Source organism: Spea bombifrons, chromosome 2 (genome assembly GCF_027358695.1).
Source record: "Spea bombifrons isolate aSpeBom1 chromosome 2, aSpeBom1.2.pri, whole genome shotgun sequence".
Lineage (NCBI taxonomy): Eukaryota > Metazoa > Chordata > Amphibia > Anura > Pelobatidae > Spea > Spea bombifrons.
The window spans coordinates 137,668,449-137,691,081 of NC_071088.1; the positions used below are offsets into that span (position 1 = coordinate 137,668,449).

The 22,633-nt window shown below is 43.1% G+C and overlaps 1 protein-coding gene across 3 annotated transcripts; it reads right to left on the reverse strand.

The window, feature by feature from the left end:
- Positions 1–8,916: 8,916 nt before the first annotated feature.
- On the reverse strand, positions 8,917–21,193 carry PCF11 (PCF11 cleavage and polyadenylation factor subunit). 3 transcript variants are annotated; one of them, XM_053456683.1, is made up of 18 exons: positions 20,912–21,193; positions 19,818–19,895; positions 17,792–17,917; positions 17,044–17,229; positions 16,671–16,862; positions 15,398–16,485; positions 14,934–15,120; positions 14,396–14,840; positions 12,862–14,240; positions 12,631–12,739; positions 12,321–12,434; positions 12,059–12,191; positions 11,446–11,629; positions 10,856–11,011; positions 10,478–10,570; positions 10,339–10,374; positions 9,528–9,808; positions 8,917–9,052 (listed from the first exon to the last, which is right to left on the reverse strand). In XM_053456683.1, the coding sequence occupies exons 1-17, from the start codon at positions 21,077–21,079 to the stop codon at positions 9,584–9,586; spliced, it is 4,899 nt and encodes a 1,632-aa protein (XP_053312658.1). In that variant the 5' UTR covers positions 21,080–21,193; the 3' UTR covers positions 8,917–9,052; positions 9,528–9,583. The 3 variants fall into 3 exon arrangements, with proteins under 3 accessions (XP_053312658.1, XP_053312660.1, XP_053312659.1); XM_053456685.1 differs by lacking the exon at positions 19,818–19,895; XM_053456684.1 differs by lacking the exon at positions 8,917–9,052 and having other exon boundaries at positions 9,447–9,808.
- Between the last annotated feature and the right edge of the window lie 1,440 nt (positions 21,194–22,633).

Below are 22,633 nucleotides of genomic sequence, written 5' to 3' on the forward strand. Positions count from 1 at the left end.
ATATCTGTCTGTCTATATCTGTCTGTCTATATCTATCTGTCTATATCTGTCTGTCTATATCTATCTATCTATATCTATCTGTCTATATCTGTCTGTCTATATCTATCTGTCTATATCTATCTGTCTATATCTGTCTATATCTGTCTGTCTATATCTGTCTATATCTGTCTGTCTATATCTGTCTATATCTGTCTGTCTATATCTATCTGTCTATATCTGTCTGTCTATATCTATCTGTCTATATCTATCTATCTATATCTATCTGTCTATATCTGTCTGTCTATATCTATCTGTCTATATCTATCTGTCTATATCTGTCTATATCTGTCTGTCTATATCTATCTGTCTATATCTGTCTGTCTATATCTATCTGTCTATATCTATCTATCTATATCTATCTGTCTATATCTGTCTATATCTGTCTGTCTATATCTGTCTGTCTATATCTATCTATCTATATCTATCTGTCTATATCTGTCTGTCTATATCTATCTGTCTATATCTGTCTGTCTATATCTATCTATCTATATCTATCTGTCTATATCTGTCTGTCTATATCTATCTGTCTATATCTATCTGTCTATATCTGTCTATATCTGTCTGTCTATATCTATCTGTCTATATCTGTCTGTCTATATCTGTCTATATCTGTCTGTCTATATCTGTCTGTCTATATCTATCTATATCTATCTGTCTATATCTGTCTGTCTATATCTATCTGTCTATCTATCTATATCTGTCTGTCTATATCTATCAGTCTATATCTGTCTATATCTATCTATATCTGTCTGTCTATATCTGTCTGTCTATATCTATCTGTCTATATCTGTCTGTCTATATCTATCTATATCTGTCTGTCTATATCTGTCTATATCTATATGTCTGTCTATATCTATCTATATCTATCTGTCTATATCTATCTATATCTATCTGTCTATATCTGTCTGTCTATATCTGTCTGTCTATATCTATCTATATCTATCTGTCTATATCTGTCTGTCTATATCTGTCTGTCTATATCTATCAGTCTATATCTGTCTATATCTGTCTGTCTATATCTGTCTGTCTATATCTGTCTAAATCTATCTGTCTATATCTGTCTATATCTATCTATCTGTCTATATCTGTCTATATCTGTCTGTCTATATCTGTCTGTCTATATCTATCTGTCTATGTCTGTCTATATCTGTCTGTCTATATCTGTCTGTCTATATCTGTCTATATCTGTCTGTCTATATCTGTCTGTCTATATCTATCTATATCTGTCTGTCTATATCTGTCTGTCTATATCTGTCTGTCAATATCTGTCTATATCTGTCTGTCTATATCTATCTGTCTATATCTGTCTGTCTATATCTATCTGTCTATATCTATCTGTCTATATCTGTCTATATCTATCTATATCTGTCTGTCTATATCTGTCTGTCTATATCTGTCTGTCTATATCTGTCTATCTATATCTATCTGTCTATATCTATCTGTCTATCTATCTATATCTGTCTGTCTATATCTATCTGTCTATATCTGTCTATATCTATCTATATCTGTCTGTCTATATCTGTCTGTCTATATCTGTCTGTCTATATCTGTCTATCTATATCTATCTGTCTATATCTATCTGTCTATATCTATCTATATCTGTCTGTCAATATCTGTCTGTCTATAGCTGTCTGTCTATATGTATATATTTCTATCTATCTATATCTATCTGTCTATGTCTAACTGTCTATATCTGTCTATATCTGTCTGTCTATATCTGTCTGTCTATATCTATCTATATCTATCTGTCTATATCTGTCTGTCTATATCTGTCTGTCTATATCTATCTATATCTATCTGTCTATATCTGTCTGTCTATATCTATCAGTCTATATCTGTCTGTCTATATCTGTCTATATCTATCTGTCTATATCTGTCTGTCTATATCTATCTATATCTATCTGTCTATATCTGTCTGTCTATATCTGTCTGTCTATATCTATCTATATCTATCTGTCTATATCTGTCTGTCTATATCTATCAGTCTATATCTGTCTGTCTATATCTGTCTATATCTATCTGTCTATATCTATCTGTCTATATCTATCTATATCTATCTGTCTATATCTGTCTGTCTATATCTGTCTGTCTATATCTATCTATATCTATCTGTCTATATCTGTCTGTCTATATCTGTCTGTCTATATCTATCAGTCTATATCTGTCTATATCTGTCTGTCTATATCTGTCTGTCTATATCTGTCTAAATCTATCTGTCTATATCTGTCTATATCTATCTATCTGTCTATATCTGTCTATATCTGTCTGTCTATATCTGTCTGTCTATATCTATCTGTCTATGTCTGTCTATATCTGTCTGTCTATATCTATCTGTCTATATCTATCTATATCTATCTGTCTATATCTGTCTGTCTATATCTATCTATATCTGTCTGTCTATATCTATCTGTCTATATCTATCTATATCTATCTATATCTATCTGTCTATATCTATCTGTCTGTCTATATCTGTCTATATCTGTCTATATCTATATCTATCTATCTATATATATCTGTCTATATCTATCTATATCTGTCTGTCTATGTCTGTCTATTTCTGTCTGTCTATATCTATCTGTCTATATCTATCTGTCTATAACTATCTGTCTATATCTATCTGTCTATATCTATCTGTCTATATCTATCTGTCTATATCTATCTGTCTATATCTATCTGTCTATATCTATCTATATCTGTCTGTCTATATCTATCTATCTATATCTATCTGTCTATATCTGTCTGTCTATATCTATCTGTCTATATCTGTCTGTCTATATCTGTCTATATCTGTCTGTCTATATCTGTCTGTCTATATCTATCTATATCTATCTGTCTATATCTGTCTGTCTATATCTATCTGTCTATCTATCTATATCTGTCTGTCTATATCTATCAGTCTATATCTGTCTATATCTATCTATATCTATCTGTCTATATCTGTCTGTCTATATCTATCTATATCTGTCTGTCTATATCTGTCTATATCTATATGTCTGTCTATATCTATCTATATCTATCTGTCTATATCTATCTATATCTATCTGTCTATATCTATCTATATCTGTCTGTCTATATCTGTCTGTCTATATCTATCTATATCTATCTGTCTATATCTGTCTGTCTATATCTGTCTATATCTGTCTGTCTATATCTATCTGTCTATATCTGTCTGTCTATATCTGTCTATATCTGTCTGTCTATATCTGTCTGTCTATATCTATCTATATCTGTCTGTCTATATCTATCTGTCTATATCTGTCTGTCTATATCTGTCTATATCTGTCTGTCTATATCTGTCTGTCTATATCTATCTATATCTGTCTGTCTATATCTGTCTGTCTATATCTGTCTGTCTATATCTGTCTGTCTATATCTATCTGTCTATATCTGTCTGTCAATATCTGTCTATATCTGTCTGTCTATATCTATCTGTCTATATCTATCTGTCTATATCTGTCTATATCTGTCTATCTATATCTATCTGTCTATATCTATCTGTCTATCTATCTATATCTGTCTGTCTATATCTATCTGTCTATATCTGTCTATATCTATCTATATCTGTCTGTCTATATCTGTCTGTCTATATCTGTCTGTCTATATCTGTCTATCTATATCTGTCTGTCTATATCTATCTGTCTATATCTATCTGTCTATATCTATCTATATCTATCTGTCTGTCTATGTCTAACTGTCTATATCTCTCTCTCTCTATCTGTCTATATCTATCTGTCTATATCTATCTATATCTATCTGTCTATATCTATCTATATCTGTCTGTCAATATCTGTCTGTCTATAGCTGTCTGTCTATATGTATATATTTCTATCTATCTATATCTATCTGTCTATGTCTAACTGTCTATATCTGTCTATATCTGTCTGTCTATATCTGTCTGTCTATATCTATCTATATCTATCTGTCTATATCTGTCTGTCTATATCTGTCTGTCTATATCTGTCTGTCTATATCTGTCTGTCTATATCTATCTATATCTGTCTGTCTATATCTATCTGTCTATATCTATCTATCTGTCTATATCTATCTATATCTATCTGTCTATATCTGTCTGTCTATATCTATCTATCTATATCTATCTGTCTATATCTGTCTGTCTATATCTATCAGTCTATATCTGTCTGTCTATATCTGTCTGTCTATATCTGTCTAAATCTATCTGTCTATATCTGTCTATATCTATCTATCTGTCTATATCTGTCTATATCTATCTATCTGTCTATATCTGTCTATATCTGTCTGTCTATATCTATCTGTCTATGTCTGTCTATATCTGTCTGTCTATATCTATCTGTCTATATCTATCTATATCTATCTGTCTATATCTGTCTGTCTATATCTATCTATATCTGTCTGTCTATATCTATCAGTCTATATCTGTCTGTCTATATCTATCTGTCTATATCTATCTATATCTATCTATATCTGTCTGTCTATATCTGTCTATATCTGTCTATATCTATATCTATCTATCTATATATATCTGTCTATATCTATCTATATCTGTCTGTCTATGTCTGTCTATTTCTGTCTGTCTATATCTATCTGTCTATATCTATCTGTCTATATCTGTCTATATCAGTCTATATCTATCTATATCTGTCTGTCTATATCTATCTATATCTATCTGTCTATATCTATCTGTCTATATCTATCTGTCTATAACTATCTGTCTATATCTATCTGTCTATATCTATCTGTCTATATCTATCTATATCTGTCTGTCTATATCTATATGTCTGTCTATATCTATCTATATCTGTCTTTCTATATCTATCTATATCTGACTGTCTATATCTATCTGTCTATATCTATCTATATCTGTCTGTCTATATCTGTCTGTCTATCTATATCTATCTGTCTATATCTATCTATATCTATCTGTCTATCTATCTATGTATCTATATCTGTCTATCTATATCTTTCTATATCTATCTATATTTATTTATATTTATCTATCTATATCTCTCTGTATATAACATAATACATATAGCTGAATACTCTGAGTAAACAGTAAAATACATAATAAATATAATACTGGGTAGAATACATATAGTAAAATACTTTCAATACATAACATATATAATACCCTGCATAATACATATAACACAATACACTCCGTATAATACCCAGAATAAACACATAATGGAGTTGCATATTAAATATCAGTATATAAATAATATCCTGCATTATATATAGATATATATACACATATACAGATACATATACATACATATATATATCACATATAAAAATTCTCTGAAGAATAAAATTCATAATACATTTTATATACTGCATACTACTATCACTATATAATAACATATATAATCAGGGTGACCACATGTGGGACTGCAATGCGGATTCAAGTCCTGGGTCCCGGACAGCCTCATTCCGGGACGATGCATTGTCACGGAACTGAAACCTTTTTTTGACACGGAGGAGAGAGAAGTTTTCAGCAACCGCTCGGAGTCCCTCGTTCTCCTCCGTGAAGCTTCTAACTCGGCCGCGGTATTTCATACTGGGCGCCAGAATATGACATCATATACCGGGGCTCGGCAGTGAAGCAGCGCACACCGCGGCAGAGCAGGGAGACAGAGGCCTCACGCTCACAAAGGGGGGAGAGGGTAGATAGCGAGTGAGGGGGTGGTAAGAATATTGAAATAAAGAGTGTGAATGAGTGAGAGAATAAATGATTGTGTGAATGAATGATGTGAATGTTTGTGTGTATGATAGATGTATAATGGATTTGTGGAAAGGCAAAGATAGCACAAGCAGGGTGTTTGAGCCCAGTTGCAGGGGAGACTAGGGAGTCTGTGACAAAGTAGCGGGGTCAGGGGAAACCAAGTACCGGGTAAGTAGCGGGGTCAGGGGAAACCAAGTACCGGGTAAGTAGCGGGGTCAGGGGAAACCAAGTACCGGGTAAGTAGTGGGGTCAGGGGAAACCAAGTACCGGGTAAGTAGTGGGGTCAGGGGAAACCAAGTACTGGGTAAGTAGCGGGGTCAGGGGAAACCAAGTACTGGGTAAGTAGTGGGGTCAGGTGAAACCAAGTAACGGGGTCAGGGGAAACCAAGTACCGGGTAAGTAGTGGGGTCAGGTGAAACCAAGTAACGGGGTCAGGGGAAACCAAGTATACACACATATATATATAAACTCTAAGTATATAAAAAGATCTCCAGACCGTCCAAGTAACCGATTGGCTGATCCTAAACTGCCTGCCTAGTAATCCAGAGGAAGGCAGGAAACGTCGTCACGGATTCCAAGCAAAACAATCCTTCCTGAGCTTCCTGATCGGGGAGGAATCACAGATCCGCACAAACATTGGTCAGGAGCTGTCCTCAGAAGACAGCTTTATGATGTAACATGGGTGTGGCTCTAACATTCCTTATATGGAAAACCTGCTTCTGTAACTCGGGTAAACACCCTGTATAATGCATATAATAGCCCATTACTCTCAGTATAAAATAAGATATAAATACACCCTGTATAATGCATATAATAATATATAATAAACACCCTGTATAATGCATATAATAGCCCATTACTCTCAGTATATAATAATATATAATAAACACCGTGTATAATGCATACAATAGCCAATTACTCTCAGTATATAATAATATATAATAAATAAAAACACCCCGTTTAATGCATATAATAGCCCATTACTCTCAGTATATAATAATATATAATAAACACCGTGTATAATGCATACAATAGCCAATTACTCTCAGTATATAATAATATATAATAAATAAAAACACCCTGTATAATGCATTTAATAGCGCATTACTCTCAGTATATAATAATATATGCATTATACAGGGTGTTTTATTTATTATATAATAGCGCATTACTGTCAGTATATAAAAAGATATAAATAGAAAATATAAAATGTCTCCAGACCGTCCAAGTAACTGATTGGCTGATCTTAAAATGCCTGCCTAGTGATTCAGAGGAAGGCGAAAAACTTGGAGGAGAAAACGTTGTCATGGATTCCAAGCAAAACAATCCTTCCTGATCGGGGAGGAATCACAGATCCGCACAAACATCAGTCAGGAGCTCAGTCTTCAGATGATCCTCCGCCTACCTCTGAGCTGACACACTGCAGGCTCCGCCTATTATGACACACCCACGCTTTATGATGTAAAGTGGGTGTGGCTCTAACATGCCTTATATGGAAAACCTGCTTATGTAACTCTTTAGGAGGCAAAGTGGGCGTGGCTTGGTGCAGTTCTAACAAGCCTTATATGGGAAGAAAACAGCTTGGTGGCCCCACCATAAGTCTTGCAGGGGCCCCAGCATTATCTGTGCCGCCGCCCCCCAGGAGCCCTTGGCATCAGAATAAATAATAAAAAGGAAGAAAAGGGAAATAAAGTAAAAGATCTGAAGTCTCTGCATTTTACGCCGAGATCCCCAGCCAGCAAGCAGCAAATGTCCCGCGTGGCCCAGTGTGTGAGATAGAATGTCATATGCAAGCCCAGACCGGCTACCCGGCGATGGTGGCCGCTACGCACTCAGTCTGTCACCGCAGCAGCACATCGAACCCTGCAGAGTGTGATTTTCACGGCTTCTAGAATCTCCAGATTCATTAAATCCCCCCCCAGTTTGTGTTTCTTTTTTTAACCTAATTATTTTTGGTTGAAAAGAGAAGGGACGGTTTCACCTCTCGGAAACTGGGATCGTGGCAGGCTGTGGCAGAGCCAGCTTTATCAGTTTTAGACAGTATTATTCCTCCCTGTTAAGTGGCTGCCTGAATCAATCAACAACTTTATGGGGAGGAATAATACTGCAGATCCGGAGAACAGGGAGTTGGGACAGCTGCATACACATGGTGGGGGGAGGAGTTCTTATATCTTTGCGTTTCTTTTTTTAATAGCTTCCGGGTTGTTTTACTGCATAAAATTATAAAATGTGTAAAAGTGACAGATCCGCTTAATACCGCGGCGGTCACGGTTCTAACTTCTCCGTAATTTCACAATTTGAATGAAAACGGCTCCGGGGAAGAAAAATCCAGAGAAATGATACATTTATTTATTAACAGATAAAAGGAAGACTTTGTGGAAATGCTGAACCGTGCGGGTTTTCATGTAATAGACCGTATTTGCCCGTTCATAAGTTGAGGTTTTCTCCAGGAAAAAACCTTATGAAAAATCAACCTCATCTTATAATCAAGGTCGTCCTGTAATCAGACCTCAGATCAACCCCTATGACACCTCCGAATCCCAGCATCCGCAGCTGCATCACCGCCTGCACCAGGGGCGAATCCCAGCATCCACCTCCACGGCCGAAACACCATCCCCCGCTTCAGCATCCTCAGATGCGGCCGGATCACAGTATACGTCCGAAGCTCACAACACTGCTGTTGCGCAGGTCACATGGGTCGCGCTCACCCGACGCCGCTTCCATTTGTAAATGACGTGCCATATCCCTGCCTATAATTCTATGCAAATCAGTCCCTTAGCGAACTACATTTCCCATGATTCCCAGGGTGTCTTAAGCATGACTGAGAATCATGGGACATGTTGTTCCTTTAGATGTGCTATTCCTATCTGAGCCACTGACTGGTGAGCAAGAAAAAAAAAACAAAAAACACATGCAATAGAAAAAACCTTGCCCCCCCATTTTTCCAGCCCTTCCCCCATCTCTATACAGCAAACCTGAAATTGTTAAAACGTTAAGCGCCCCAACCCAAAAATTGGTAAAAATGGAGCAAACCTGGGTTCCTATGGCAACGCACCCAAATATCTCAATACAGACCCCTCGCGTACACCCACGGACTCACAACACAAAGTAACCCTCGGTGTTTAGTGCTACACCTTTACACAAGACAAACAAACAAAAAAAACAACAACAATAAATTGGGAATTTTATTCTGTTTATTTGAATAAATTCTTAAATAACAACTGAAGTATAGATGGCGCCTAACGCACTCAGAAGCAAATACTTGAGAAAATTCTTTAATGTTTTGCAGTCCTGAATCTCTGAACCTACAATCTATTAAAAAAAAAGACAAATGAAAAAAAAAAAAGGCTTGTTCCTCCGCACAAAAAACACCCTTTTCAATTTTTTTTGGTTATATATATAGTATGTAGATCTCATTAAAGGTTTTATAAATCAAAAAAATGCCTATTCTGTCAACTTAGGTCAGCAATTTTATTTTTTATTATTCAGAATTTTAGTAAAGACACTGTAAACCTAAATATTAAAGAAACGCATTTTTTTTTTATAGCTTGTTATGGCGTGCATAAACATTACACTCCATTTATATCAAAAATATTTTATTTAGAATTTACAGTTCAAGTGAAAATTGTACAAGTCCTCTTTTAAATACAATTTCATCTTTTTTAACTGCACAAATTTTACAAGAAAAAAAAAAAAATAGGGAAAAAAAAAAAAAAAAATTCACACATGAAACTGTGCAGGTATACAAAATTCAAATACGAAAATGTATTCAGTAACCGAATGATACCTGAGGACCCTGCCCCAGTTCAGTTCCAGGAACGCCGTCGGCCTTGGCAGACTCGGCTAATGCAGCGGCGCGTCGGACTCGGCGGGCTCCGGTTTGATTTCGGCGAGGAGCGGGATGCTTTCGCTGCAGCTCGTGACGGGCGCCTCCGATGGCTCTTCCTTCACGGTGACGGCCGGCAAAGGCTCCGGCTCTTCCTCCTTCACCAAGGTTAGCATGGCATTGAGCGGGTTTTCCAGCAGAGTTTTACTAGGCGATGGCGTGTTATCCAAAAACGACGACGTCTGCAAAGAAAGTCCGTTTCATTTTTTACTTTTTATTTATTTATTTATTTTTTAAGACCAGGCACCAAAGTTTCAAAATAAACGACTAAACGCGCCAATGACGGAAGGGCAGCAGAGGGTAACACAATGGCACTGAAGCACAAGGCAAGCAACACGGGAGTTGCTTCAATAATCCGATTAGAAATACAGCAGCGATATAAAAGCTTCATCATACAATTCACAGGAATTCCTGCCAGGTTGCCCTTTCAGCAGATTAAATGTTTTATAAATCGAGCTAAGCCGGCCGAACAGGACGTGGATCGCGATATCAGCCGGCATCGTCCAGGACGCGCGATGGATTTCTGCAGCTGATAGCCGATTAAAGCAGCCAGGGGAGGGATGAAACGGCTTTATTGTAAGGATGAGGAAGCTGTGGCCCCTAAGCAGCCTAAAGCACCGTGTATACTGCCATAACGGGCAATCACACTGCGGTATCTGTGGATGTAACGCCTTGTTATACAAACTACTGATAGAGAGAAAAGCAAACTTACGTTTTTATAATCATCGTAGCACGAAGGGTGATAAATCTGTGAAGAGATAAAAGCATATTTTAGATAAATAAGAGGACCCCCCCTGAGAGAAATCCAGCTCTTAAATATCCGCACCCCCCCTGGAACTCGCGATCGTTACCTTGTCGTTGACGCGCATGGCGTTTCTGAGGTGCCATTCCTCCTCCTCTTCATCCCAGTACTGCTCAAACTGCTCCTGACAGATGTCACAAAGCTGGGGAGGAAAACAAGCAACCAAGTCAGGCGACAGAAACCGTTCTCTCCGACACTCGATACCCGCACGGCCCGGGCACGAGAGGACAGCCGGGGGGCCAATATTCAGCACCCCCCCGAATAAAAAGGTTACGGGATCCAAGGAGCAAGACTAGGAACAGATATGGGGAGCACTTAACTATTAACACAAAGCATTACAAAATCATAATGTAACTCCTCCCACTTACCATCTAATTATATACATATACATTATATATACACACACGTATACCCGAAGGACACCTACCTCGTCAGACCCTGCGGGTCCGGCCACCACGCTCTGGAACTCCTTTTCTTTGGCAGCTTCTTGAGTTTTTAAGATGACCTCCTCGTGTACCTTTTCAAAAAAGTTGCTCTTGGCCCTCTCCTCCAAATCTGCAATTTCCTCAAATTCAATCCAGTCCTGTGGGGAGGAAAAAGAATAAATACAATTAATCTACAGAAAAAAAATACAAGCATCTACAACCACATCACACAATAACCACAAACGGTTATTGAATTAGACAATCCTGTGTGCAATGGGGTGGAAACACCGTACAAATATACAAGAAGAACATGCGCTGCGTACCCGAAATCAAGCGGGCGCGAACGGGAAGTAAAAAAAGAACCATATTTAGAGAGGAAAAGCTAATAAACTCCATTCGATAACGTCTCGCTGATTCCCCCCCTCAGAGGATAGAAATAATTACCTGGATGAAATGCTGGAGTACGGCTAAGCTGCCGTAATACACCCCCCCACGCACTCCACTCAACTTCTAAACACAAACAATAATAATAACTATTTTGCCGATTTGCTAATTTTGTACGGCCGCCCCGAATCGCCGAATCCCGACTCACCTGCAGACTGTAGTACCAGCGGCGGTGGGTTATTTTCCTGCTGACGTCTTTCTCGGTTCGGTTCTGCCGGTAATGCCAGTCCAGGTGATCGGCGTACACGTCCGTCTGAGACTTTGTGAAGCGCATCCCGCATGAGTAGCACTGGATTCCGGTGTACAGGCGGTTAATAATACTGTCGTATCGGCTGCAGAAAAACAACGCTTTCAGTAAGTATCCGGTAGGCTTTAGCCGGGGTTTCACGTTCCCAACACTTGCTGCAAGGCAGGGAGGCAGGCGTCTGACCGGTCATCAGACCAGAACACAGCTAGACATTACTCCAAAGAGGCCGACAATGTATACAGGTCTCCTTAAATTGTGCATATAGATAATATGTAAGGGGGGGGGTCATTCTAATCTATTCTACAACCTACAGAAAAAACTGAAAACCATAAAAAAAACACTAAGAAGCTTTAAAAAATGTCCTTAACCCATTAAAAACAATGCATTGTGAACGGGCTTTGTCATGAAGGGGTTAAATGAAGGTTTTAACTATTTTCTCATGGAGGAAGGCGGTGCCGCGCATGTCATTAGTGCAGTGAAAATGCTGAGTGAGAAAGACCCTCTTTATGCATACCGCTTCAAATCTTCCATGGTAAAAGACGTCAGATCGGGAACACTGTTGTCCTCTGCGGGCTCATCCTCCTCTTCATCAGCAGCAGGCGGCTGTGAAGCCGGCTCCACCACTTCAGGCGACTCCATCGTTGATTCTAGATGAAAATGTAGTGAATAAGACCACCGCAAGCTACCCCAGAAACGACACGGACAGAACCGCTGCTGACCGACGCGTTTAACGCCGGGTTAAAAGGGTGGAGAAAGAAGAAGAACGATAAACTTACGACTCGAAGCTTCACTCTGCGACAGCTTAAGGATTCCGGTCGACAAGAGCTTGGAGAAGAGCTCGTTAACATCAACCTGACCCAAGTGATTCTCCGGAAAGGGAAACGCGCCGGCTGGAGGGAGGAAGAAACAAAAGTCATACGCGAGAAGAGACGGCGGATACACAGGGGCTCCTGCGAACAGCGTTACAACTCGGCATCGCGCGGAGATGAGACTCATTAAAGCCCAGCCTGTCGTACATCGCCCTGGCTCCGAGAGGCACACACTATCGCAGAGAGCCACACAAACCACGTATAAATCAGCACATACCCTGCTGGTTGTTGGCAAACACTCCTGCATTCGGTCCTTGTGCCGGAGGCGCGAATGTCTGCTCGGGATTGTAAAGGGCCGGCTGCACCATTCCTCCTAGAGTCGGGAACTACAAAGACAGAAGGAAGAGATTATTTAGTAGCCGGCAGCTTGGGGAGAGACAGGTTCCTCACACCGACGATCTGACATTCCGAGCCACATCAAGACAACACAGGCCGGAAATAAACGTACCGGCTGATTTGGTTGCAAGTTTCCCACCGGCACGTTGTTAAAGCTGCCGAACTGAGGCCCTTGAGGATTTTTGTCATCAAAATACGGTCCCGGCGGCCTGACCTGGTTAGGAAAACCAGGAGCGGCTGGAGCGGAGAAGTTCGGACCCTGAGACATCTCAAAGCGCTGCTCTTGTCTTTGGAACGGCATTCCTTGAGAGGGTCCATGAAACACGTTTTGATGTTCAGGATAAGGACCGGTCTGACCGTAAGGCGGCGCGTTTTGCCTGATAGCAGGTGGATTTACATCATACGGTGGCCTTTGGTGGCCAATAGGCATTTCAAACCGCATCTGTTGGTTATGTCCATCAAACCTTTGAGACAGAGGTCCATCGAAACGTGGCTGCATTTGCAGAGGCCCGTCAAACCTGGGCTGTGTCTGATGTCGTGGAGGTCCTTCAAATCGCTGGCAAGGTTGCACATGCGGCATATCAAATCCTGACATGAGGGGTGGTTGACCCTCAAATCTATTAATGGGCACGCCATCGAATCTTGGAGCTCCGTCAAATCTTGGACCCCCCTCAAACCGAGGACCACCTTGCCCCATCGGTGCATCAAATCTCATTATAGGTTGCGGACCAGGTCCATGGTCGAACCTTGGAGGCTGATCAAATCTCGGTCCTGGAGGCCCATCAAACCGCACTGAACCCACCGACTGTCCAGCATTGTCAAATCCCATTGGTTGTTCAAATCTCATTGGTGGGCCCTGCACGCCATCGAATCTTTGCTGCAAGAATGGTGGCCTTGGTGATCCGCCGTACCTCTGCGGGCCTACGGCACCTTCAAATCGCTGAGGGCCCAACGGCTGCCCAGGAGCACCTTCAAACCGCTGAGGGCCTAACGTCTGCCCTCCATCAAATCTCTGCACGCCTAAAGGTTGACCTTGCGAAAGTTCTAATCTTTGAGGGCCCATAGGGATGTTAGGGGCAACTACTTGGTTCTGTCCACCTTCAAACATCGGGCCATCAATTGCGCTGCCTCCTCTGGGCTCAAAAAGTGCATCAACCGGCTGCACAGGCATCGCTTCAAAACACTGAGGTCCAGCCTGGCCCCCCGATGCGGCTTCAAACTGCATAGACGCGTTTGCAGGAGAACCCTCTCTAAGGCTGGATATATTTGAAGGCTCTTCAAAACCTTTATTCGCGGCTCCATCCACCCTGGTAGCAGGCACCCTTAGTGGGACATCGAGCATTGGTCTTATTTCATCAAGTAAAGCGCCATGTTTGGAATTAGGCTCTTTCCCAATCAGTCTCAAATCCGGGCTGTCGCCGAAAGGCGCCTGATCCAATTCCTCATACCGGGATCTCTTAGGCTCGTTGAAAGGTAGTTTCTCTCGTAATCCTTTAAAAGAAAGCAAGAGGTTTATTAACCAAACGGCAAGCAGTACGTTCAGGTCACAAGAGTACGGAAACATCCGAATCCCGGGAATCAAACCAATGGTTTTGTTTATATGGGCCGTTTGCATCCCTTGTAAATATACGTATACCGGAACATACCTTTGGCGAGCTCTCGCCGTTCCTCGTGTCTTCGGTGACCGTCGATAATCGCGTCCTCTTCATGTGGCCTTGCGCCCGGTACCGGAGACATGCGCCTGTGTCTCTCTGGAAACTGTTCGTTTCTTCCGCCATATTCACCTTCATGCCCCGGAGGAACCAAGTCATCGAGCGGGAAATCCATATATTCCGAGTCGGAGAAATCGCGCCCCAGGAGGGGATGCTGAACTTGCGTCCGTCTCAGTCTGGCTTTGTGCTCATAGTAGGTCAGCTCGGCGTTGGAGAGGAGAGGCTTTTTGCGCGCCCCCCCTTTGCCCTCCGCCGTGGGACTATCCCACACATTACATCTCTGCTTTTCTTCTTGATATTGAAAGAGCTGACGAATCTGGTGAGCGACGACAAGGAACTCATCTTGTGTTATTTCTCCGGACGCCAACCTCTCGTTCGCCTGTAGAGATAAAATATAAACATATATAAATGTCCTGATTTTTGGGTTCAGCTCACAGAACATGCGAATGGACTTCCAAACCCCCGGACTTACCTTTTGGAGCAGCTCTCCTTTACTCGCGCTCGTCAACTCCTTCGGAATCTTTAGGTTGGCGTCGACACTTAAGAAAGGTTGTTGCTTTGGCGTCCGGGGAGACTGCACGCCGTTATTACCGGGCCAGCTATCTCTGTGTCTCGCGTACGAGCTCCTGTTACCCAGCGGGTGGTCATCTTTCTGCGGACTGGAAAGAAATTCACAGTAAGCGACCTGGGAATCCACTTCTGAAAGGGTTCCACAACATATTTCACTACCTAGACTGAAATATAGAACACAGACTAAGAAATACACATCGGGGTAATACAGCTCAGCTCTACAGAGGAGTTGACCGGTACCCCCGAACCGGCAGTAGACTGGGACACCAACATCAAGTTCCCCTCCACTAATTTACGACTTGGGACCCAAGGAACGAGCGCCGGCGGGCAACTTAAAATACATTTCTATAGTGTGTAGCCGCTTACGTTTTATTTTCCTCCCAGCTACACCTCCGCTTGCTAGGCTTTGACCCCTGCCATCCGTCGGTATTCTCTTTCGGGTCAGAATTGGGCTTGTTGGAAAGCGGAGCGGCGGGATCCGGCAGCTTTTCCTCGGAGGTCCTCTTTGGCCGCCTGCCGTCGCGAGCGTCTGCTTTGGCGCTCCTTTTATTTCTTTCGTCGCGCACGTTTGGCGGGAAGTCTTCGGCGTGAGACGGTTTATTGGCGGGAGGACGCAGCTTGCCTATTTTTAGCAGAGAAGGAATCGGAGATAGGCTCCGCTGTCGCCTCTTAGGAGACCTTCTCTCCCGTCGCTTGGGGGAATGCAGCGGAGATCGTGACCTAACTCGGTTGTTCACTCGCCCGGATTTTGAGGCCGTTTTATCGGAGTCAGCATTCGATTCGTTTTTCTGCGCGACCCCGTTTACAAGTTTATTCCGGTTTCCGGCGGGCCGGTGCTCTGTGGACTTGTGATCCTCTTTCTTCTCCGCGCTTTTCCTTTTCTCCTTCGCGTCTCCCTCTTTCTCGTCCGTTTTATCGCCGAGGTGTTTCCGCAATCTCGGATCTCGTCTAATTAATTCAGGGTCCCTGGGGCTTTCCGCGCTCTGGGACTTCAAGTGCGGTATTTTGGCTTTCAGAGGCGACGGCGTCGTGGACTTGCGTTTCAGCTCTGCCTGCAGAGTTTCTCTTTTTGCGGGTTTTTCTCCCGATTTCGGCTTTTCTGGTTTCGAGAAGCTCGGTTTTTCGCTCGATAAAGGTTTAGCAGCTTTATTCTCGGTCGGACTCACGGAGGTCGACTTCGCGTCTTTTTTGTGACTTTGATCTTTAGCATGCGCCGAATGCTGGTTGGCATGCGACGAGTGTTGGTTGGCATGCGACGAGTGCTGGTTCACCCTTACTAGACGAGGGTCTCTGGTGGGCACTGGAGACTTGTCATGGGGTTTCTCGTGAGGCTGGGGTGGTCCCGGGACTCGGGTCTTTTCCGGATTCGCCGGAGTTGGGTGAGGCGCTCTGGTAGGGAGGTGGTGAATTTCCGGAGCGGGATGCGGTTTCACGGGCACTGAAATGCTGCTTGCCTGAAAAGGAAGAAATACCAACAACGCTTTAGAACTATCGCAAAATTATTTAAAAAAAAATTAAGAAAAAAAAATAACTCCGTTTGAGATCACAAGACAAAAAAATAAAAGTTGGTTAAAGTCCTTGATCTGACCCAAATGGGCCACAGTTTACTGCCATTGCTGGTCCGCCATCTTGGACTCACCAGTTGGGCTTTTGTCTGCTCTAGTTCCAGCTCCAACTTTTTCTGTTGAAGTTCCAATAACTGCTTTTGTTTCACCAACAGCTGCTGCCTGATGAGCTGCTCCTGAGACAGATGTTTCTGCGTCTCGGTGTTATTGGGACGAGGCGGCGCGGGGCTCGGTGGAGGAGCGGCTACCGCGGGCGCTTCTTCCGACTGGAAAAGGAAAAACGGGGGCTTTCATAAGCTACGCCGACACGGGTTCCAAGACACGCACACGGTCACGTACAGCGACCACAGAGAAAGCCCTGTCCGCACGCAGTAGATGTCGCCGCAGAAAGGGCTTTAAGCTAACCACAGACTCATTGCACTAAACAAGAAACGAAGATATACTCACTTTGTTGAGGAATTTGGGGTTAACGTGGATACTAGCCGTATTCACGTTGGGGGGCAGAGGTTTGACGGGCCAGGCCGGGTCTAAGGAGTTCACTCTCACATCAAGCGCAAACAATTTCTTTGAGGGGAAAATCTCGTCCCAAGTCGAGCGTAATTTATACAAACTTTTCCTAGTGTTTTCGTCCACCTGAAAACAGAACAATTGCGTGGCTTGACAATTTACAATAAAACCGGAGAAAGGAACATGTCACGTATGACCCCGAAAAGGTACCGATCTGCCCAAATTATCGCAGCTTACGCAGGGGCGTCAATAACGTTTATAAACGCGGAAAACTGACTGAGAAACGCGTTCGCCTGCATCGGTAAATACAGTTTCCCGGGCTTTTAACCCGAAACCATCGCCAATAGATTTAGAAACCGACTAATTACCAAGTTCTATACATTTGAATCACCGGTAATTTTATTATCAGGTTTACATTTGCCTGTAACGGTCGCAAATCATTTAAATACGCTTGCAGAAGCCAACTTCCCACCATCGTTCCGAGGAAAGAGGTCGTTCCCTGCTTCCCAAGGCAGACCCCTCTTGCTTTTTAACTGCAATTCTCACGATCCTCAGTCAGTTCTAAGACGGCTGAGAGTTATCTACAGACCCGAGCTCGTGTCAACGCGTTCCATATAGTTACCGCGGGGCCCGCCGTGAAACTAGCACCCAGGTTTAAAGACGAGAAGCAGGAATGGTTGACGGATACCTTTTCAAAAACATTTACAAACGTAGAAACTAGGATTTTAGCAAAGGCTGCGAGGTAGTCTCTCCCGACGTTTTTTACAATGGAATCCATAAGGTACATGACCGGAAGCTTCTCCGTGGTAGGAGCCTAAATAAAAGAAAACTGATAAGGTTAATATGACAAAGCTATAGACCCCCGCAACGGCCCCCCCCCCGCCATCTGTATACAAACCACAACAAGCTATTACACGCCAAAGGTTTTATACGGTCCAAGTGTTGCAGACTGGAGAGGTTTTATTTATTTTTTATTCAGTTTTTCCATTAAAGGGCCTCCAGCCTTTAGCATTACGTTATCGCGTCCACGGGGTCTTTTGGTAGACCGGGCAAATTATTTTTCTTAAGAGGCAAACAGTGGCAGCGGCGGCGTTTTCAGGAACTCCTTCAAACATTGTCCCTTCAAACTTAAGCGCTTTACGTCCCCGTCATCTGGATCCGTCTGGCATCTGCCGGCACCGAGCGCGGCCAACAAACAGCGCTTGGCGAGTCCCAGAGAGAACAGTCCGGATGCGCAGAGCGTGAAAACGTCCCGAAGCCTCACGTTTATCATTAAGATGCGACTCGTTCACACGGCTGCTTAACAGAGCGGTGTTAGCGTCCCCCAAAGACCCCCGGTCACCCACTGCGTTGGCTCCTCGCTACCCTCAGAACTAATTAAATCCGAGTTCATTATATATATAAAAAAAATACAAAAAAATAAACGCAAAAAAGACTAGTAACTCGTTAAAATAACTCCAAATTGAACCAAAAAAGTGGGAAAACATTTCTATAAAAATGCCACGTTTCTAGACCTTCGCTGTGAGAGAACACCTTATCTGGAATTCACTTTTTTCTTTTAAGTGTGTGTTTTGGGTGTTTTCTAAGGAAACCTGCGGAAACTGATAAACACCATAATCTGCCGCGTAATCTTTACAGAACGGTTTAAACGCCTCGCTTATCCACAGAGGGTATTAAAACGCTGATTAAAAAAAAATAAAAATACAAATAAAATCTAACCCACTTTAACCCCCCCCCCAATAACTTTCAGAGATCGTTCGACAGGCAGCGGAAGGACCTGGGTTAGCGTACGGCGTGTAGATAATTGTGTGTTCACGTGTGAAACCGTCATTGTGTGACCTCCGCGCGAGAGAGGGGGAAAAAAACCTTTTAAAAACGTCCACAAAGAAAAATGTTACCAGTGTGCAAAAAAAAAACCGATTGTCTTTGTTTGCCGACATATATTGGAAGCAGTTTTAAGCAACACAAGAAATGTCATTTACTGTGTTCAACCTCGTAAGAAACATCGCAAAGAGCACAAAAACAACGGTAAATAAAAAGACAAATACATATTTCATACATTTTATTTACAGATTGCAGCATTCCAGTCACACTTTTAAAAAAAAGCCATTTATTAAATCGTATACTATAACTGAGCGATACACCTGAAGACAAGGAGCAGCGTGAGGATCCAGCGCACAGTAACGGCCGTTCAATAAAAGGGGTCCTCACGTATATAAGGGGGTCTCCCGACACAGGAGCCGCCGGAAAGCAACGCTGGACAATGAGCCGTGGTACCTGTACATACGCGGGGAGGGGGGCTGGGGGCAAAAACTATGCGCTCTCTCGCGCCAAAGATGTTTGTTTCATCCGACAGAGCTCACGCGTGTCACGTTAGCGCGTCTACAACATACGGGGGGCCCCAAAGGACGGGATCTTATAATGTATACTGATTCTGGGGTCATTTAGCAGTCCTCTAACGCTCCGCAATACAATTAGAAGAAGTTTGCGTATCAAACAAAAGTTTTGTATTTAATAATTTATTCATGATAAATTAATAATAATAATAAATACGGTCTACAATTAATCTACTCTGCAGCAGGAACACAAGCACCGGGGGGACATTTCCGCCGGTCCCCCCAACTCCTATCACACACTCTTCCCTGGAAAGAAATGATATTAGGGGCAAAGTCGCCATTAGGGGCAAAGTCGCCAGTGCGTTACTATGACGTTACCGGCTGAGCTCTGCTGAATGAACCAAAGCCATGAGGCGGCAGATTCCCGGCACGTTCCCGGCCACCTGCGGCTGCAATCTGTTGATATTCAGGGGCAAAAGAAAAAAAAAAAGACCTCAATATATCAGACTGTGAAAGGAGACACCCGGTGAGCAGTGAGGGGTTAAGTTGAAGAACACGCATGTTACATGTTTAGGTTGCGTCAGCAGATTTAAAAGGTTAGGGGACTTATGGGGATTGTCTGATCTGCCGCTCGGCCGAGGCGGCTCATAATGGCTGTGCTCTTTGGGCTATTAAATAAAAATTGCCAGAAAAAAAAAAGGCCCCATGATCTTTGCCCCAACTGCCCCAGACATGGGCAGAGGGGGTGGGGTAATTGCCGTCTCATCATACAAACCGAACCAGCACGGGCCTCAAAGAAACCAAAAGCAAATGGTACGTCTGATCAGCACGGTAAGCATTAGGGTTTCCGTTGGTTACCATGGTGATAAGACCATTTCACAAGCAAATCGATTCTGCCCGGTCCCCGGGGGCTTATTACCCCCCCGGGGACGTGATGAGACGGAAACTACGATCAGGCCTTTGGCGTAATAATAATAATAAACGGGTGACCGGGTCACGGATCTTTTCACCAACAGACTGCAACCGCACGGCCTGCCGGGCACGGTGCGGAAATGGCCGCCTCGCCCGTGACGCCATGTTGGGGCAGCTCAGAGGCCTTTAGGACCGGACAAGACCCGGCGGCCGACAGAGATTTGCGAGCAAAAGATCGGGCTGGGGACCTCGGGAAGGGGCGCTGAGGGGGTCCCTACTACTAGAATTAAAGCGCTAAACTTCCCCGAGAGGGTAAAATGGCGCTGGGAGTCACCGCGGCCGCCATGTTGTGGCGACGAAAAGGGCAAAGACCTGGGCGGCAGGAGAACTACTAAAGCGGGGGCTGGAGGCCTAGTTGATGAGGGCCGGGGAGCGGGTCTTCTCTACTGAGGGGCTCCAGGGGGGTGCTCGGCTATTTAGGGGGGCGGCTATCCGCTGAGGGGCTCCAGGGAGCAGAGGGAGGGGCGTTTAAAGAAATAAAATTCTTTTGTTATAAAAACCTTGGCGATTTGCGCTTCGATAAGACTGACGATATCCTTGGCGAACTGCACGTTCTCCTCGGCCAGGATGGTCAGCATGTTGATGTGGGGCTTGCTGTTGAAGGTCAGGTCCTCCAGTGAGGACTGGTAATCCCTGCACGCGTCTTCCCGGGCGTCCGCCTCGGCCATGCTGCCGGTTGGGGTGTTGAGTCTCCGTGTTGGGGGTCTGTACGTAGCGCGGGCCCCGCAGACTGTCGTTCGGGGCTCGGCGATCCCTCAACTAAACTGTAACAAAATGGCGACGGCAGGGAATAGGCAGAACTGGGAAAACACGCGGCACGTCACTGGCAGCCTAAACGGCCTGCCCCCTCAGCGACCTCTGATTGGTAGCACGAGCTATCGCCGCCCCTTTTTTTAATTGGCTGGTACGGCCTGGGTGAGAGCGGAAGAGCGGCGCCTCGTGCAGTCACCTCACGAGGCGGTTTCGAAATCCTGTTAGGAAGTTTATAAATACTCCTATATACCAAATAAATACCCCTTATATACCAAATAAATGCCCCGATATACCAAAAAATACTTGCAGATGCCAAATAAATGCCCCGATATACCAAAAAATACTCCCAGATACCAAATAAATGCCCCTATATACCAAAAAATACTCCCAGATACCAAATAAATGCCCATATATACAAAAAAATACTTCCAGATGCCAAATAAATGCCCCTATATACCAAATAAATACCCATACATACCAAAAAATACCTCCAGATAACAAATAAATGCCCCTATATGCCAAATAAAAGCCCCTTTATGCCACAAATACCTCCACATATCAAATAAATGCCCCTATATACCAAATAAATACCCCTTTATGCCAAAAATACCTCCAGATACAAAATAAATGCCCCTTTATGCTAAAAAATACCCCCATATGCCAAATAAATGCCCCTATATACCAAATAAATAGCCCCATATGCCAAATAAACGCCCCTACATACCAAATAAATACCCCCAGATACCGCATACCCCAGATAGCAAATAGCCCAGATACCAAATAAATACTCCCTGATTCCAACTACCCCAGATACTAAATAAATGCCCAAGATACCGAATAACTCCAGATATCGAATAGCCCCAGATACCAAATACAAACCTCCTGATACTGAATACCCCAGATACCAAATACCCCCGGATAATAAAAATCGCTAGTTAGGTTGTTGAGCTTCACAAACTAAGAAGCGGCTGTAAGAAAATAGCAAGAGTGTTGAAAATGTCCATTTCCACCATCGGGGCGATAATTAAGAAGTTCCAGTCAGCTGGAAACGTTATGAATGAACACGAAAGAGGACGCGCGTCTATACTGTCTCAACGCACTGTGAAGAGGACGGCTCGAGTGGCCAAAAAAGTCTCAAAGGATCACAGCTGGAGAATTGCAAAAGTTAGTTGGGTCTTCGGGTCAGAAAGTCTCCAAAACGGCAATCCGAGGTCACCTACATCCCCACGAGTGGTGTGGAAGGGTTTGAAGAAAAAACATGAAAACTTCACCATTTTCAGTTTGCCCGACACTACTAGAACTTTAAATGGGATCGGGTTCTATGGTCAGATGAAATCAAAATAGAGGTTTTTGGCGATAAACAGCAGAGGTGGGTTTGGCGCACGCAGAGAGGTAGCCACATGGAAAAGTACCTCGTGCCCACAGTTAAATGTGGTGGCCCTTTAACGGCAATTTGTTAGGATACATGG

Bases quoted from the DNA above. Each gene is read 5' to 3' on its own strand.
- PCF11 (XM_053456683.1), bottom strand. From the start codon at position 21,079: ATGGCCGAGGCGGACGCCCGGGAAGACGCGTGCAGGGATTACCAGTCC. The intron at 16,863-17,043 runs GTGAGTATATCT...TTCCTTTTCCAG, and splicing joins ACCCCAAATTCCTCAACAAA to TCGGAAGAAGCGCCCGCGGT. The intron at 12,435-12,630 runs GTATGTGCTGAT...TCCTCCCTCCAG, and splicing joins GTTTGCCAACAACCAGCAGG to CCGGCGCGTTTCCCTTTCCG.